A 17,204-nucleotide genomic window follows, 5' to 3' on the forward strand; every position below is an offset into this window, starting at 1 on the left:
TAGATCGGTAATGTAGCGCGCCTCCTCCTTAAGTTTGCAGCCTCAAAATTTTGAACTTTCAGATTCTCCAATTCACGTTACGCGCACTTAGTCAACAGCTAACACACACCGCAATTTTAAAACTAAATAAACCATATCATATCGAGGCCTCCCCAGCTCTCTGAGACCAAAGTTACTGGTTTGGAACGCGCGCAATCGCCATCCTTTTATATATAATGATCTCACAGTAAATTCAACGTTAAAAGTTGACCAGTGACGCGCTACTACGCAAACACACTACAACAATTGAAAACGAGAAAGACCCAATTTCTTTAGAAGCTCTTAAGACAACGAGACCGGCAGTATATGATAACGGAAATAAAACAAGAAGCTGTTAAACAGTACTTTTTTTCTGATGAGGCTCATGATACCGATCCTGGTCAGTACTTGAGTTCGCTGAAGTCCCTCCCGAGGAACGCCATCATTAAAGGTCTCTCTGTTGTCGGTACCAGGCTCACACAGGTGACGCAAAAACATAGCCACATATGCCCTACAATCGTCAAAAGCAATTGTTAACACAAGGGTTTTGTCCTTTGGGAGGGAGAAGGTTCTGCTACACTGAAAAAAAAACACCACCAAACTGTTGTCTCTTCAATTTTCAAACTTGCGATATCGTTGGTTTATTCATTCTCTCGCGCACGATACCAGCTTTTATCGAACCCGATGCAAATGATCAAAATGTTGAAAATCCAAATAAAAACAGCAAATAAAAAGTGCAGTTCTTGTCATGGACTAAAATTACTCACTGAAAGGCTTTTTCAGACTTGCCACGAAGATCTCTTGCAAACCTAAAAAGGAATGAACGCAATTGCTCACATCCAGCAAAGGAAACACATTCTCGTGATTACAGTGATCCATGTCTCATGTTCGCATTAAGTAATGGCCCGACGACGAAATTGAGCCCAAGCTTTCGGTTTTGAAGTCTGATGCTAATTAAAGTATGGCACAAGCTGAACAACTCTCACTGAGTGTATTATCACGCTTTTGAGAGTAGGAGTTCTTCACGCAGTTTTCCTTATTCCTTCGGCGAATAGTCGTCAATTACGACATATATTAAGAAAAACAATGTCTACTAGATACTGCTCGTCAGCAAAAATATCCAAGGAGAGGGATTCCTTAAACCCTCCTGGTTGCCGTCGTTTTGGAGTAATGAGAGGAATGTTTACTCCTGCAACCGTAACAAATAACGAAGAACAACCACAACGTGTTTTACAGTCTAAAATGACAGTGAACCCGGAAATTAAAATCCAAGCACAAGGAGCAACCGTCAATATTTTCCCCCGCATACAGCTAAACATGGTTTCCTGTTTTCCATATCACTTAGTTTATTGGTTACAAGAGAGGAATAGCAAATCCGTCCACAAATCTAGGCCTGTGGGGCCAACATTCCGAGGGAAAATATCAGTCGACCTTCGCTTACCATTGTGATCGCCGCGACCCCTGGGGAGAGGGAAGACCGTATCTCATGATTGCGTTGAGGAATGCCTTGCGCTGCCGCATGTTAAAGCCGTACACCTGAAAAATGACATGCAATTAGAAACAGTAGCATTTAATCACGTACAACTCTTGTCATTGAACAGTTACAGTGTGTACGAATGGTTCAGAGCTTAAAGCACACAATTGAAGTTCTGTTGAAGCTCTTCCACTTGTCAGCTCCCCCCCACCCCCCCCCCCCAAAAAAAAAACACTGAAACGCCACATTAAAAACTACCTATCCGTGAGACTTCCTTTTGTAAATGATGACTTCCTTTTGTAAATGATGACACTACCTACATCTGTTCTTCACGTCTGTTACTAACATGTCAGCTTTGCGACGGATATCGAATTAAGGACGTTCGCGCTAATTGTTTGTGCGCAACATTACTGCGCATGTAACGCGACTGTAATATGTCACGCATTACTTTGAGCATTAGTGAAGTTGAGGTTTTAAAACCTTTGCAAAAACCGTGGACGGTAAGTCTTGCACAGCGTTGGATCAGAGAAGATTGCAATCAGTCAAAATTGATTTAAAATATTTATGAAAGTCAAGTAGACTACTGCACGACTGATATTCGCGAGGTTTTATCAGTCGTGCACTAGTCTACTTGACTTTCATACAAAATTTTCAAGCATCAGTTAAAATAACATGGCGACAAAAACGCCGAGGAAAAAATTACAGGCCGGCAAAAGAATGGCACATTTATTTCCGAATCATCTTGAAACTTCGAAGAGAAGTGAGCGGGAGGATGGAAAAGCTCTGGAAAAGGTAGCTGATCGAGTAGACTAGTGGCTGAAAGTTTGGAAAAGTCGTGGACGAACCGTTGCGTAAATTTAATGGGGCTATTTCTTTTTAATGTTTTTATTACCCTACGAACTTAAGTTCAAAGTGAATGCATGTTTTTAAAGTTCTTTTCCTTTACTTTCGTGAAAATTGAGGAGTATTTTCTTCCTCGTCCGCTTGAATAGTGCGGACCTGCGTGGAAACTATCAGCGATTGAATTTCACAAAAAACACACTCCAGAGGATGAGCATGACGGCAATGGGGAGATATTATACAAAACACCAACCAAATGAAGATGACCCCTGCTTAAAACGTCGTTGCTATGCTCGAAAAAGGTTTTTTTTTTCGGTAAAAACCTTTCATCTCTTCAACGATCGATCCTCTCTTGGGTTCCAGTCCTTGCCCGACAGGTCACGCAAAAGCGTGACAAACGAACTTTTCCATGAGCTTTGCAAAATCACATCGATTTTACTCGTTCAGATCATCGGTGACCCCTATTTTTTAAATCATGAATCACTTACTTTACTTACTATCTACAAAATATGATGAAATAAAAAAATTCTCACCGTAAGAAGTTATCTTTTTTTAACATTTTCTTTCCTCGTGCCATCGAATTCCGGTAGTGGTTGCAACGGATAGAGCTTACGAAAACACTCGTCGAGGATGAACTCTACTGTTTACCACATCCCTAGCGGCATACAATTATCTAAAAAGCTCACTCCTAAAAAGCTATGCATGGAAACTTTCACTCCAACAGTTTATTTTTATGATTTTCGATGGATGAGCAGATGAGCCTACATCTCGCTATTATGACCGATTTCTCGAAATTAAGGCATTTTTCCACTGCCATTTTCTCCGAAACAAAGTCGGTGACCCCCATTTTTTTTTTCATTTTTGGGGTAAGTACTTTATGACCTAACTCTAGGCGAGAAATGAAGAAAATCTCACCGGAGGAAGATTTTGGCGCGAACGTCGTTAAGTCGAGTGTAAGCGACTCGAAAGAGGGCAGTTGACCTTGAAAACCTCCGCTTACTACTACTGGCATCATGTCTCTACAAAGAGCTCCTGGATGATCGCCCGTTCATACTTTTGGAGACAAGGTAAGCTAACATAACGATTTCCTTATCCGACTACACACCCTTAAAGGTACGTCTCACGATTGGCTCTTCCATTGAGACCGCGTTTTGCTTTGAGCGTGAAACATGATGATTTGGACCAGGGGCCCGTTTCTCGAAAGTCCCGAAAACTTTTCGGGCCCGAAAAGCCATTTGTGAAATTGCTAACCGCTTGTTTTGGAAAGCCGCTCTTTTAACATGTTTTCAAGCTAACTAAAATAAACACGTCTGTGAAGTTTGACGACTTAAATCCTCTCCGTTCTTGAAATACAAAGGGAATTGTGAAACCCGAAAATGGCCCGTAAAGTTTCGGGACTTTCGGGAAATGGGCCCCAGGCCCCAGTTGTTCAAGCGATGGATAGCGCTATCCACTGGATAAATCACTATTCAGTGGATAACTCTATTGGGTCTGCTAGTGTTTATCCGCTGGACAGTGATTTATACGGTGGATAGCGCTATCCAACTTTTGAACAACTGGCCCCTGATTTGTGCAGTTGAAACTTCCTTTACCTCCAAGTTGCCCTGAACTTTTGCAAGCAGAGGAGGGGTAACATCTTTGTCCGAAGCACCTCGTCCACCTCTTCGCTGACGCCCTGCAACAAACAATATTATAACTTAGATAATCAGACAAAAAGATCCCACAAGGTATCGAAATATTTGTTGTTACCTTCAGATTTTTGGTTAAACTCCTCATCTGATTCTTCTTCATCCACGTCACTGTATCCATCGTCTTCATAATCGGACAAATTATTCGTCCATGCTGCAACACAAAAGGTCATCCAACTCAACAAAATGGCCGGAACTAACAATCAAAGACTACCTAACGAGGGTGACACGAAAACGCTGTGAAGCCTGTAATCTGAAGCTGCCCTAAAAAACCCTTACGGTCACAATTGAAAAGATAATGGCAACATCAAAGAAATCTGTCAGCCTCTATTCCCAGATTCTCATTCCTCGAAAGCTCCAGAAGGTAAGAAAGAGCTTGAGGGAAGTTGTCGGCTGAAAAAGAGGTGATATAAAGAGCAACGAAAAAAAGTTACCAGATTCCTCTTGATCTTCCATGCCTCCATCAACATAGCTAACCTATAAAGAGAAAAAAACCAGTCGCCGTGTACCACTTCTATTTCAACAGAGCTAACTATAAGAGTTTACCTTCATTTGCCTTGATACATTCCCATGTAATCCATCTAAGCGTAAGGCTTAGTTTTACCGAAGAGCCCACACAAGGACAGAGAAAAAACTCCGACCGGGGTGGGAATTAAAGCCAAGACCTCCGGATTAAATCACCGTTGCTATACCGACTAAGCGACAAGTTCAGACGGCAGCAGACCGTGGGAATTTGAGATTTTGTTTCGTGACTGGCAAGTACAGAGAAGAGGGCCGCGTAGCAATTACATCTCAAAAAAATGAACAGGGAAAAACATGACATGTTATAGTATATTCCCATGTAATTTACCACTTACGTGTTCATTGGCGTGAAACGACAAATTCCCACGGCCAGAATCCACCGGGAGGGCAAAGGTGTTCCCATTCGGAGACTTCAAACTGATGGGATCTGATTTTTACTGTTCTTGTGTAGGCCCGTTTCCATTACTAGGGTTAACGTTCTGGCCCCAGTTGTTCAAACGATGGATAGCGCTATCCACCGGATAAATCATAGCGAATGGATAGTGATTTACCGGGCGAATAGCGTTACCCACCTTTTGAACAACTGGGGCCCGATGTATTTGGTGGGAATACCAAATAGCACTTCAAGTTACACTTTATATTTAGTTATGTTTAGGAAACACTTGAAGGCCGCAACCCGCGATCTTCACGACAGTGACATCGAAGGCTCATTAGATTTTAAACAAAATGCTGTCAGTGTCTAGTTCCAGGCTGATCAGGCAGTTTCAGAAGGCTTCGGCAGAAAAACGTGAGAAGGGAGGACTCGGACGAAAATCCTTCCCGCTATACGCAGCTCTCTAAGGCTCACCCAATGCATTTTGAATGTAATTAATGGCTGGATATCAAATTCTAAAAAAACGAAATTTCAAGGAATCAAAATTTCTCAACTCGAGAATTGAGTTTTGAATTTAAAGTTAATTTAAGACTCTTATTGCAATGGCAAAACAACATTTAGTTCGACAAAGACCGCGACACAGGTTTTGAGATACTCAACTCACAGGGAGCTTTTAATGTAGGCATGTTCTCACCGTACTTCCTTCAATCAGTGATGGGAAAAACAGATATTTGACAGAGAAATCAATCAGAGGGGCAAGGGAAGGGAGGGAGTGGGGGGGGGGGGGGGTTTCCTGGAAATGGTGTGAGAGAAAGAAAAGGAAGTGTTTGCTGTTTGCAGGCTAATTCACCTTTATCACTCGGCGGCCATTTTGGAGTCCTTGGGGAATAAAGGCTTTGTCTTTGCATTGTCTTTGCCCGTCCAGCCTCACATTGAATGAGAGGTTTGACGGGCAAAATCTTTTGTTTGGACATTGAGTGATATGGGTCTATGTGATCAATGCCTGAACACTTTGTCGCGGATTGTGGCATGATTAAGACTTTAATGGAATTTGGTGTGGTTCCCAGTACCTGTTTTCTAATTCTCTTTCCTTTTCCAAGATGTCTAGCTTCGTCTTCCTGGAACTGTTCATAGTGATGACGCAAAAGTTTTTCCCAGTAATCAGGATCCGCCGCCTCTGCATCTTGCTGGAAATTTAAAGTTTTTGTGGAGCATTTACATCGTTCATGGACATGTCAAATCCTTTTCTATCATAATGACCAAGGAAGTAATTTGCCAAAGCAAGAGTTTCGGCTCGTAATGGGTACTATAAATAACGTTAATGCAATGGACCCCTGTTCATTCTGATTCAGTCACAAAATATCAAGACCCACGAAGGATATTCCGAGCATACCTCAGCCAAAATAAACTTGCAAAATACAAGCCAAACTGGTCTTACAAGAATGTGTTCAAGGATAGAGATTTTACCATCTGAAAAAGTTTGTCTTTACACCATCGGAAAATGAGAAACGTCCCGTGGTGTTTTATTGGCAATTAAATTACTGCTGCCCAGACCAGAGTTACAGCTACGTGCAAGGAAAGCACGAAGTTAGCTTCTCAGGTATTCGATTCAATTAACCCTCCTATCTAATTAAAGAGTTTGTTACATCACGCAATTTTTCGAGCAGCACCATTGGGAGACAAGTTCTACAAAATTACCCATGCAATTAACACGCTTAATCATGCTTGTTCAAAAACGTTGCGAGACAAGTTCCAGAAACCATTAATGAGAAGAAAATCGAGCTCAAATTTCTGCAACAATTTCAACGAACTTTCTGTCTAGTTGCGGAGAGTAACACCGACCCCACGTCTGCTGACCAACTGGACACGTGATATGGATGAGAATGAAGCGAAGGTGGCGGCGTTGCATTATACAATTCAAGCTTACAAACGAGTTGCCAACTGTGACATTTCAGCAATGTTTTGTCTGTCTCACAATGCCATTGCGTAACACGCTGCACGATAAATTGCGTAGTGTAACAATGCCCAAAGGTTTTGGTGCGCCAGAGGGGATAACATCACCTCCCTGTCACAACGATTTGTTAAGTTCTTATAGATTCGCTATGAACAGGGGACTACATGCGAATACTAACCTTAAGAACTTCTACATCATCATCCTTTTGCTTGACCACATAGCTCGCAACCTAAAAAGGACATGTAAAAACATTAAATACAATTGTGTGAGCAGGCTTACTGTAGGTGCCATGTCATTTGGTACATGTGACCAGAAATTTCCTCACATCTGAAATTAAAGAATCCAAATTCATTTATTTACATTTTGCCACATTACATTAATAACAAAAAATACAAGATTACCAAAAAAATGAAAAAGGAAAGATGCAAGGAAACCTAAATGAACCCTCGGGGCTTTTCTGAAATTTAGTTTCCTCAAGGAAAAAAGTCCTTAAGGCACAAAAGTGCCAAGGCAGGATGACATCCAAGAAAAAGTCACTTAAATCATAATATCGACATTGTGCACACCCAAGTTTAATTTTCATTGATTCAATCATGTTTAATATCAAGCTGTTGGGCATCAGAGAGCTGGATCAAGGAAAAATGATTTACTCATTCTTTTAAAATTTCCAGTGTACGATTGTGGACTCCCGTGCTGCATAGTACATTAGCTGAGTACACACGAAGTATTCTTAAAGTGTAAAGTGACTTTTTCCTTAATCCAGCTATTAAAGTATATTCAAATATGTAGCTGAAATTTTATCAATAAAATAGACAGCTCTTTAAAGTGCCTAGGAATTTAAAAATATCTTTTTCTTATTTTAAAAACCTTTCAAGATGAAGAAGAATGGTGTTTTCTATTTTGATGACGTCACAAACATTGCAAATGACCGTAATAAATTACAAAATTGAGAATATCTCCGAAAGTATTGGATGGGTGTCGTTCAAACTTGGCTGCTGTAATCTACATCAAGCAAAACACAAAATGATACCCTCTAGGCTGTTGCCATGGCAACCATTTTTGCTGCTCGGTCTATTTACTGCAGGATTGATTTTGTCGTTTATGGGCCTGTACCAGAAAATGACCTTGAAGCATGTAATTTGCAACTCTTTTCCTTGGAACAAAGCTGGGGATTTTAGGACACCAATTTTATGCCCAAATGTGGACAAAAATAAGATCGAAGCTGCATGCGCAAGCTACGTTACATCCAAGTCAGGAAATGTTTAAACTCAAAACATTCAAGGCCATGAGCTTCTGCCTGTGCTTATCTGTTCAAAATCAAAGATATTTGGTCCATTGCCATGGTAACATCTTGTGCCTCTGATGTACATTACTGGTGCCAAGTTTGAATAAATTATTATCTGAGGTGGTCATGTAGCGGTCCAATTTGCTTTCATTTCTTTGCAAGAGCCAGCCATTTGAAATCACTTCACTGAAATGTTATAGCCTGGAAGAACAAGTAGGCTCAAGTTTTCAGTAATATTCAGTACCTTTTGCGCTTCGAACGCTTCTCGTGTAATTCGGTAAAAAACACTAATAGTCTTAGAATAAAGGGCATGCAGCGTGAAAACAAGCACGGTGACTCTGTCTTCTCATTGCATTTTTTTAATGTCCTCTGCATGAATACAAACTGTGCCCAGTTTGACAAAATTCTGGATAGTACATCATTGTCAAGAGAATTACGGTAATTTAGGCAAACAAACAGCGAAATGCAGATGAACTGTTTGAACTTATACTACCAAACAAACTAAAAGTAAGTTTGCAGGCCATGCAGGTTCATTGTGATTGGCTGAGGTGTTTGATGCAGGTGTTGGTGCTAGTCTTCTGGTTACTTTGAGCTACTGTGGACTTCACTCAGGATTAGCTCCAACCTTGCATCAATAAGCTCAACCAAGGTTTGCTTTCAGCATGTCTGAACATTTAGGGTCTTAATTTGTAGTAATCAGAGACACTTGCTCCTGTCAGTCCACATGCTAGTTACTTGTAGCGTAGAATAATATGCGAGTGATATACTACTCCAGTAGCCTAATGCTAAGGCTCCAGGCCCTGATCACTCGTGAGTGTTTAATATTGCATGTCATAGCTGTGGTTTGTGGACTGTTTAATGTCAACACAACCATTGGCAGGTAGAGAAGACCTTTCAAGGTTACCACAATGAAATGGAGTAGTCCAGCTTGGACCATCTCTTTTAACATGCCCATGTTAACTGTCTGCTCTTACTCCTTAACCTTAAAGCTACAATATATTAAGAGATTTAAAGTCAATTAAGAGTTCCGATAACTGAAAGAAGGATGCAAAAAAAAATACAACTGTGCAAATTGCAATTTCTGGCTCAGATTAATGTAAACAATTTTCTCAGAGTTCAAAACGTTGTGTACACATGTACATGTATTAGAAATAATTGATCAAGCACTTTCTTTTACCTTAAATGAAGCAAGATATTCATTTGCCATTATGTCTTTCTCCTCATCAGGTGCATCATCATGGCTACTTGTGCGATCCAACAACGACATGATGGCTTTCTCATCATAATCTATGCGGCCGGAGTCTCCGGAGTCTATAATAATGACAATACAGAAGCTCAATAAGCATCATTAATTAAAAGTCATTAAATACTCCAGAGAGATGATTTGGGCGGAGGGGGAAAATTTCACCTGTAAAAACTCTATTAGAGCCAAGGGGGAGGAATTCTTGGTCAATATTGAACAAATAAACAATTTGTGTGACATTTATAAAGCCCATTTTCTCATTCTGAATGGATGTACCCCAAAGCAGTTTACAGCAATAACCAAGGAAAATAATTTTTTAAGGGTCCACTGACATATTTTTTGGGGTGCGTTGCTAAGGATGGCATCAGTTTCCAACTTTTGTAACCCAATGACCTAAATATGACGTCATCGTACCACGCCCATGGTCACGTGACCAATAAAAGAAAACTCTAAATTTGTCTCTGTGTTACGCAATTTGGGTATTTAATCGATACTTTGATAATTTGTATTCGTTTTTGCAACCAGCCACGCATGGTTTTTCTTTCTTGAATGATACTGAAATACACATAACTTTGTCAAAAAAGATGATTTTAAAAAATCAATGCTTAGCTATATTCTGTATTTGGGGGTGAAACGTGCCATGTAAAAAAAAATTTAATTCAAGTCAAAACTGCCGGAAATTTAGCTTTTTTCTCAAACCCGAAGTCAGTTTGTTTAAGCATGCGCAGTTTATCTGAAAACGAGTGCGAGGAAGGGCGAGGAAAAACCTTCGATGGAAACAACAGTTTGTGTGGTGACTTTTGCTTGTGAGTGGGTTTTCTTGTCAGCTCATGATATGATGACGTTAAGTTACCGGAAGTAACATTTCACTTCCTTAGCAACGCGCGAAAAATCCGTCTGTGGCCACTTAAAATCAAACAAAAATGCTTATAAACCCAACTGGACACTAACAACCAAGGACCGGTTGCTCGAAGCCTGGTTAGCACTAACCGTTGGTTAAGAGGTATCAAAATCGATGGGTTTCCATGTTAGTTAACGCTGGTTAGCGCTATCCATGCTTCGAGCAGTTGGCTATTTGTAGAAGCATGGTAGATTCCAATTCGGGACCTTGGAGGACACATCCATCCAGTGGTCACAAGAGGGACTTGAACCCAGCTCAACCACACGCAAAAATTTGACACACTGGACCACAAAATTCACAATGGTCCAAAAGTCCTTTCCCTAATGGATATTACCAAGGACTAATAATTATTTTTTTCATCTTGTAAACACTTTGCAGAATGGGGAATTACTTAACCCATAACTTAAATTTTACTCTCACCTCCATCTTTAGCATTGTCATCCTTAAAGAGTTCTTGTGTTCCAAATTTTAGAATATCATTTAGCTCACTTTTGGACATCACAGCTGACTTGTTGGATCCTAGGCCAGGTCTCACTACAAGATGAGTCAACATCATCTTCTTTTTGGCAACCTGTCCAAGCCAGCAAAAATCAATGGTATGTTTATAGACAGTCTCATCTTCTAATTTCTTTTGACCAAATGACAAAATTATCAATGAAGCCAACAACACTTAGTCTTGGTAACTGAGTTCAAAGTCATGTCATGTCATGTCATGTCATGTAGTTCCCGGTGTTGTGATCTGTCTTCTGTGATGTATCATGGTTGGGAGGGTAAATGCTCGGAGATATTAGCTACACCAAGCTACTGTAAAAATCCGAGGGTAAATAAAGATATATAATATATGATATGATATACATATATACATGATAAGGCCCCCAACAGCACCATGTTAATAACTTCACCTTCATTATTTGCTTTGGTTCAACCTACAAGACCCTCTGAGTGGCTGGAGCAATCACCTCCACCAGTTACGACAAATTATGAAGTATCATGTTACAAACATAAATGTCCTTTAATACTTGCATGCTAAAAAAGATAAACGAAAAATACAATAACCCAAGCCATCATTTTACCTGTGTAATTCGCTCCTCTACACTGGCCCTTGTAACAAAGCGGTATATCATGACCTGGAAGAGAGTTCAAAGTCAACAATCAAAGGAAGACAAATTGTTGCTGGTAATTTGTGACACAGAGAGATGTTGAACTTGGAAAATTGTTTCCCAATACCTTATTGTTCTGGCCAATCCGGTGTGCCCTGCTAAATGCCTGGAAAGGAAAGACTGACTTAAGTACTATAACCTTACATTCATATTTTTAGATAAGCCTATCTACTCAGCATTATTTCTATTCACACAAACAGTAACACCAACCTGTATATCATTGTGAGGGTTCCAGTCAGAGTCATATATGAACACTGTGTCTGCTGTGGCCAAGTTTATTCCAAGTCCTCCAGCTCGAGTTGACAGTAAGAAACAAAATGTTTGGGCCCCAGCAGCTAATACAAGTCCAAAAGAGTAGAACAGGTACATCATCCACTTTGATGTTACATTGTACACCATAACTTCTCTGATGTTATTTTATACGCAAAGGGCACTTGGCCATTTCAACATAATTCCTTTCATGAAGATCAACAGGAATTCAAACTAAATTAAATGCAAATTCTGGAAAGGTAAGATTTGCTGCCAGTACTGTTGTTTTTTAAGAAGATGGACAAGGCTGGCATTACCTTGGTAACAACTGTAACCATACGTACAGTGGAATGTAACAAGTGGTTTTGTTTATGCAACATAGCAATTGCAAAACTGGTTCATGAATGAAACCACTATGGCAAGAAAATGGATTTTCTTTATTTCTTGCATATTGCTTTTACTTGAATTGTCGACGGCATTATTGTACATGAAGTATGTTGCAATGCATGTATTTTGTTGCATTTGGACTTGCCTTACAAGTCAGTAATCTAGGCTTAAAAAAGAAACCAAGAACCAAGAGTATTCTGGTGAAAATAATTAATAATACTTTTATCTCCTCTCAACTCACCATTAAAGCGATCAATGCACTCTTGCCTGGCTGCCCCATTAACAGTGCCATCAATTCTCTCATACTTGTAGCCATGTCCCTCAAGGAAGTCCTCTAAAAGATCCAACATTCTTGTCATCTGAAGGAGTTGGTAGCAAAAAGACAGAAACATCAGTCTACTAAAGATAAGGTACATGTATAAAACAAATCTTAAAGAAAATAGTGAAGATGCTTGAATGCAAATACTTTGAGGGCCAAATTAAAAATGGTATCAAATCAAACAAACAATTTACATATTGTACCTAATAAACATAGAGATGAATAATAGACGGAAGAGATCGCTATATCTATCAGTGTAGATTATTCAGAGGAAAAGTGGATAAATTACAGGACAAAATCCAGTGATAAATCACAGAAACATCCTGTATATTACATAGCATCAGAATGTATAGTGGGCCTCAATCTGGTGGTCAGATTTCATTCATTGTACCTGAGAAAAGATAAGAACACGATGGCCCTCTTCTCGTAGTTTCTTCAACATTTTTTCCAACAGAACCAGTTTTCCAGAAGCCCGAGTAAGCCCTGAGACATCAAAGTTTCCACTTGGACCTCTTGGTGCTTCCTAGTGACAAGATAAATAAAAGGGAAATAGATTTGCAATTACATAAAGATTTAGAGGTAAGATACAAAACAACTATTACCACAACTAATCAAAAAACTGTTCTTACACGTACATCTGTTGGTTTTGCCAATGGGTCAAATAAACATTCTTGGCGATGTTAAATAGTGAATGCAAGGGCACAAAGCTGGCAATAACTTATGTAGACTTTGTTATACAAATATCCTTGCAATGCCTCCTGCCTAATTCTTCCCTCTAATCATATAATGTTGGAGGTCCACATAGCTCTAAGAGTTTGTGGCAAGACAGGGGTAAATGAGTGCAAATCAATAAACCTACATGCAAGCTGACATTTGCAAAACATTTCAATATACTATGTAGTCATTCTTTACTTCAGCACTAGCATATTGAGGTTACAGTTAAAGGTTAATCACACTATTTCTCTTTTCACGATTATTGCCATTTTTGATCAACCAAGTTTCAGGGCGAAAAAGAAAAAAATGATTAATTTTGAAGGTACATGTATCTTATAAGGTATTACATCACAAGGGTTCTTGAATTGCTGCTTAGACAGCAACTTAAATTATTGACTCATCTCATTTAATACTACTTTTCAAGATTTCTTCCTTTTACAATAGAAAAGACATACCAGGGCTGCTGACGAGAACAAGTAAGGATGGTTGCAACACTTCTTCAGCTCCATCATCACATTTAACAAAGATACTTGGTGAGATCCTTTGGTATTGAGAGCTTCAAAGTTCCTTGTCAAAATGTATTTGTAGTACTTTCTGTAAAGGAATACAACAGCCAAGAGTCATCCAGTATTGAAGCTTTAGGATTATACTGTGTATTGACATGACAATTCAATTTTGAAATTCTTTGCAGAATAATTCATCACTACCATACACTTTACTTTCTTCTTAAAGCAACAGTACCACTAGAAGTTAATTTTAAGTTACTTGAATTACAATTATCATTCTCAGCTGTACTGTCCCAATGAACACATCAATTTTCTGTGTACATAAATGAATGTAGTTTGGAACTGAGGCAAAACCAATGCGTGGCCAAAACCAATGGGTGGTTGAGGCAGTTACTCTGGTGTAGACTTCTAGTCTAATACGTCCACATAATGTTAATGTATAGAGGATCTTCAAGACTATTCTCCTTCTTCTTCTTCTTCTGATTATTATTATTATTATTATTATTATTATTATTATTATTATTATTATTATTATTATTATTATTATTATTATTATTATTATTATTATTACCAAGCATATTATTATCATAATGGAAACTAACAAGGATATGAACGTTAAGGTGAACAGTAATAATATTTAGTATATTATTTTATTATTTCTCCATTGGAATTAAAAATGTTTCACAACATCCATGTAAGTGGAGAAGGAAGAGATCAAGTGTTACTGTAAATGAAGCAAACGACTTCGCTGTAAAAAGACTACATTGCGCATAACAGACTTACTTTTGTTGAGGACTCAGTTCAACTCTCACAATCAGTTCACTCTTGGAGGGTATTCCCTTCAAGACATCAGCTTTCAGACGACGCAGCATGTGAGGACCCAGAATGTCATGAAGTTTCTTGATCTGGTCTTCCTTTGCCACATCCTCAAACTCTGTCAGGAAAGTGTTTTGATTTCTGAACGGATAAAATCAAACCGCAAAAATATTAGACCAAAATCTGCAAGTACAGCACAAAAATGGCAAGCGACTGCAGTCAGCAATCAATCTTTTCACCTCAAATAATTTCAAAAGACCAAGACCAGCCTAAAAACTGCTAGAACATACTTGAACTCTACAGGATCCAAGAAATTCAGGAGATTCCACAGTTCCTCTAAGTTGTTCTGAAGAGGTGTTCCTGTCAGTAGCAGCTTATAATCAATGGCATATGCACTGAGAATCTGGAAGAACTGCAAAACACCATGGACAATGGGGCATAATTCAATGACAAGTGTACTGACATGGCCAAGAGAATGCCAGTAAAAATAAGCTAACACATAAAAAACAAGATAACAGTTAATCTATATGAAAGTCATGTATGCTTGAACTTTCATCTTGTCTATATCCTACACTGGCTTGATATGAACTCACATAATGACCAGCTACCAGATGGATTGATAGCTCAACTGGTAGAGCATTGCACAGGTATCACAGAAGTCAGGGTTCGAATATCATTCAAGACTGAAATTTTCAGGCTTTCCTTTTGTTGCTGCCCATGTAATGTTAATTAATACAAGTAGCTGCAATGATCAGCATCTGAACATATAAAACAAATATCCACAAAAATGAAATCCCTGTAGCACAAATACATGAAACAGACCTTTGACTGTTTATTCTTGAGTCGGTGAGCTTCATCTACCACCAACACTGCCCAGTCAATAGACTGCAGAGTGGTCATGTCAATTGACACAAGTTCATATGATGTTAACAACACTTGAAACTTAACTGGGTGATCCTTCTGCAAAACAATATTGAGATTATGAGAATTTTCACCCCCATTCCACCCATCAAGGATAATTATGATAATCATCACAAGTCATCGTATTTCAACTCAAGCTCCTACAATTCCATGCAGACTTGGTTCTAAATTTAAAATATTTCGTGGAAGATCAGAGACTGTCAAATCACAAGCAGTCATAGCCTACTAAGGGTTAGAGTGAGTGAAATTGAAAGAAGTGACATTTCTGTGTTTCAGGTACAACATGGTATCTGATCAAAAGCTCTTCAATTATTGTGACACACTTTCCCTTATTCCCTGAAATCAACTTGGCAAGAGGAGGAAAGTAAAGGAAAAGGGAAAGTATTACTTTTTTGACAGCTGACTAGTGGAGACATTTAACTGGTCCTAGATTGGTCCTTTCCAATAATCTTGGTTGCACTGACTCTAAAATTTAATGTACATGTAGCTGCAATACAGTATTCTTTGTTTTTTTTTTTTAATTTAGCCAAGTTCACTTGGAGTCTGATAGTGTCAATTCTAAACAAGACAAACCTTAACTTTATGAGGTTTAAGACCATATTTCACAGCTTCTTCATCAAATGAAAAGTCATGACTCCTAAAAGAGCAAAGTGATAGCATTGATTATTAGCACAGGCTTAAAAGAACAAGGACAGTAATTCCACCAAAGACATCACTTGCAAGGCCTTTTAAGTTTCAACCTGCATCTTACCTGATAGTTGCCCTTGCAAGTTTATCACCAGCATAAGTAACAACATACATATCTGGAGCCCAAAATTCAAATTCTCTCTCCCAGTTTATGATTGTAGACAATGGGGCACTGATTAGAAATGGACCTTCAGAATGGCCCTGTAAAATGGCAAGAAAAGTTCTTCAGTGAAAATGAATGGCCAAAAGCTGGGTTTCAGAATCAATAAAACCTGTTTAGAATAGTGCAATGATTGAACCACCATACCTCTTTCCAAAGTGAATACAAGAAGACAATGGTCTGAATTGTTTTGCCCAGTCCCATTTCATCAGCCAGGATGGTGTTGGTCCCTTGTGCCCAAGAGAAACGCAGCCAGTTTAAGCCTTCCATTTGGTACTCATGCAGCTTTCCTCCACACGCTGTGATGAAGTCTGGCTGCTTGTCATACTTATCTCGTGGCTATAAAAAAATTCAGCTTTTTTCAAAACGATGAAGAATGGTGTTTTCTCATTTGGAATACAATGATCTTCTCTCCTTCTAGAGACATTCAAGTTTTTGTTCAAAATTGATGACGTAATATACTATACACACGACTGCAATAAATCGTAAAATTGAGAATATCTCCGAAAAGGTTGGATGGGTGTTGTTCAAACTTGGCAGCGGTAATTGACATCAAGTATGGCACAAAATGATACCCTCTTTGCTGTTGCCATTGCAACCATTTCTTCTGGTGCGTCTATTTAACGTAGGATTGATTTTGTCATTTATTGTCGTAATAAGACATGTTCACTCTCTGTAAGCTCATACAGAGATGTATAGCATTATGGGCAGCATATGCGTTCCAAGTCAGACCATCTGCCTGTACTTATCTGTTCAAAATCAGAGATATTTGGTTAATTGCAGAGAGGGAATAGAGATGAGTGTTGCCATGGCAACAATTTAATGAGTGTCACTTTGTGCCTTATCTGATGTACATTACTGGTGCCAAAGTTTGGTGAATGACACCCATCCAATATGTTTGGATATGTACAGTTTATGACATCAATTAAAGAAAACTTGAATATCACGGAAATGAGGGACGACATTCCACAACATGAAACACTATTC

General features: G+C 39.0%; 1 protein-coding gene across 7 annotated transcripts in view; it reads right to left on the reverse strand.

Moving 5' to 3' along the window:
* The window catches only part of LOC138052178 (chromodomain-helicase-DNA-binding protein 4-like), a 58,234-nt gene that overhangs the window by 18,523 nt on the left and 22,507 nt on the right, over positions 1 to 17,204 (reverse strand). For all 7 annotated transcript variants that reach the window (XM_068898557.1, XM_068898558.1, XM_068898556.1 and 4 more), the window contains 22 exons: positions 16,365 to 16,556; positions 16,122 to 16,258; positions 15,944 to 16,007; positions 15,272 to 15,409; positions 14,740 to 14,861; positions 14,417 to 14,590; positions 13,583 to 13,721; positions 12,805 to 12,936; positions 12,336 to 12,453; positions 11,669 to 11,793; positions 11,526 to 11,564; positions 11,372 to 11,425; positions 10,719 to 10,869; positions 9,332 to 9,465; positions 7,048 to 7,098; positions 5,986 to 6,102; positions 4,455 to 4,497; positions 4,082 to 4,174; positions 3,925 to 4,007; positions 1,460 to 1,554; positions 786 to 827; positions 385 to 529 (listed from right to left, as the gene is read on the reverse strand). In XM_068898557.1, coding sequence (XP_068754658.1) covers positions 385 to 529; positions 786 to 827; positions 1,460 to 1,554; positions 3,925 to 4,007; positions 4,082 to 4,174; positions 4,455 to 4,497; positions 5,986 to 6,102; positions 7,048 to 7,098; positions 9,332 to 9,465; positions 10,719 to 10,869; positions 11,372 to 11,425; positions 11,526 to 11,564; positions 11,669 to 11,793; positions 12,336 to 12,453; positions 12,805 to 12,936; positions 13,583 to 13,721; positions 14,417 to 14,590; positions 14,740 to 14,861; positions 15,272 to 15,409; positions 15,944 to 16,007; positions 16,122 to 16,258; positions 16,365 to 16,556 — 2,388 coding nt within the window. The remainder of the gene's footprint in view (positions 1 to 384; positions 530 to 785; positions 828 to 1,459; positions 1,555 to 3,924; positions 4,008 to 4,081; positions 4,175 to 4,454; positions 4,498 to 5,985; positions 6,103 to 7,047; positions 7,099 to 9,331; positions 9,466 to 10,718; positions 10,870 to 11,371; positions 11,426 to 11,525; positions 11,565 to 11,668; positions 11,794 to 12,335; positions 12,454 to 12,804; positions 12,937 to 13,582; positions 13,722 to 14,416; positions 14,591 to 14,739; positions 14,862 to 15,271; positions 15,410 to 15,943; positions 16,008 to 16,121; positions 16,259 to 16,364; positions 16,557 to 17,204) is intronic.

Source organism: Montipora capricornis, chromosome 6, assembly GCF_036669925.1.
Source record: "Montipora capricornis isolate CH-2021 chromosome 6, ASM3666992v2, whole genome shotgun sequence".
Taxonomy (NCBI): Eukaryota; Metazoa; Cnidaria; class Anthozoa; order Scleractinia; family Acroporidae; genus Montipora; species Montipora capricornis.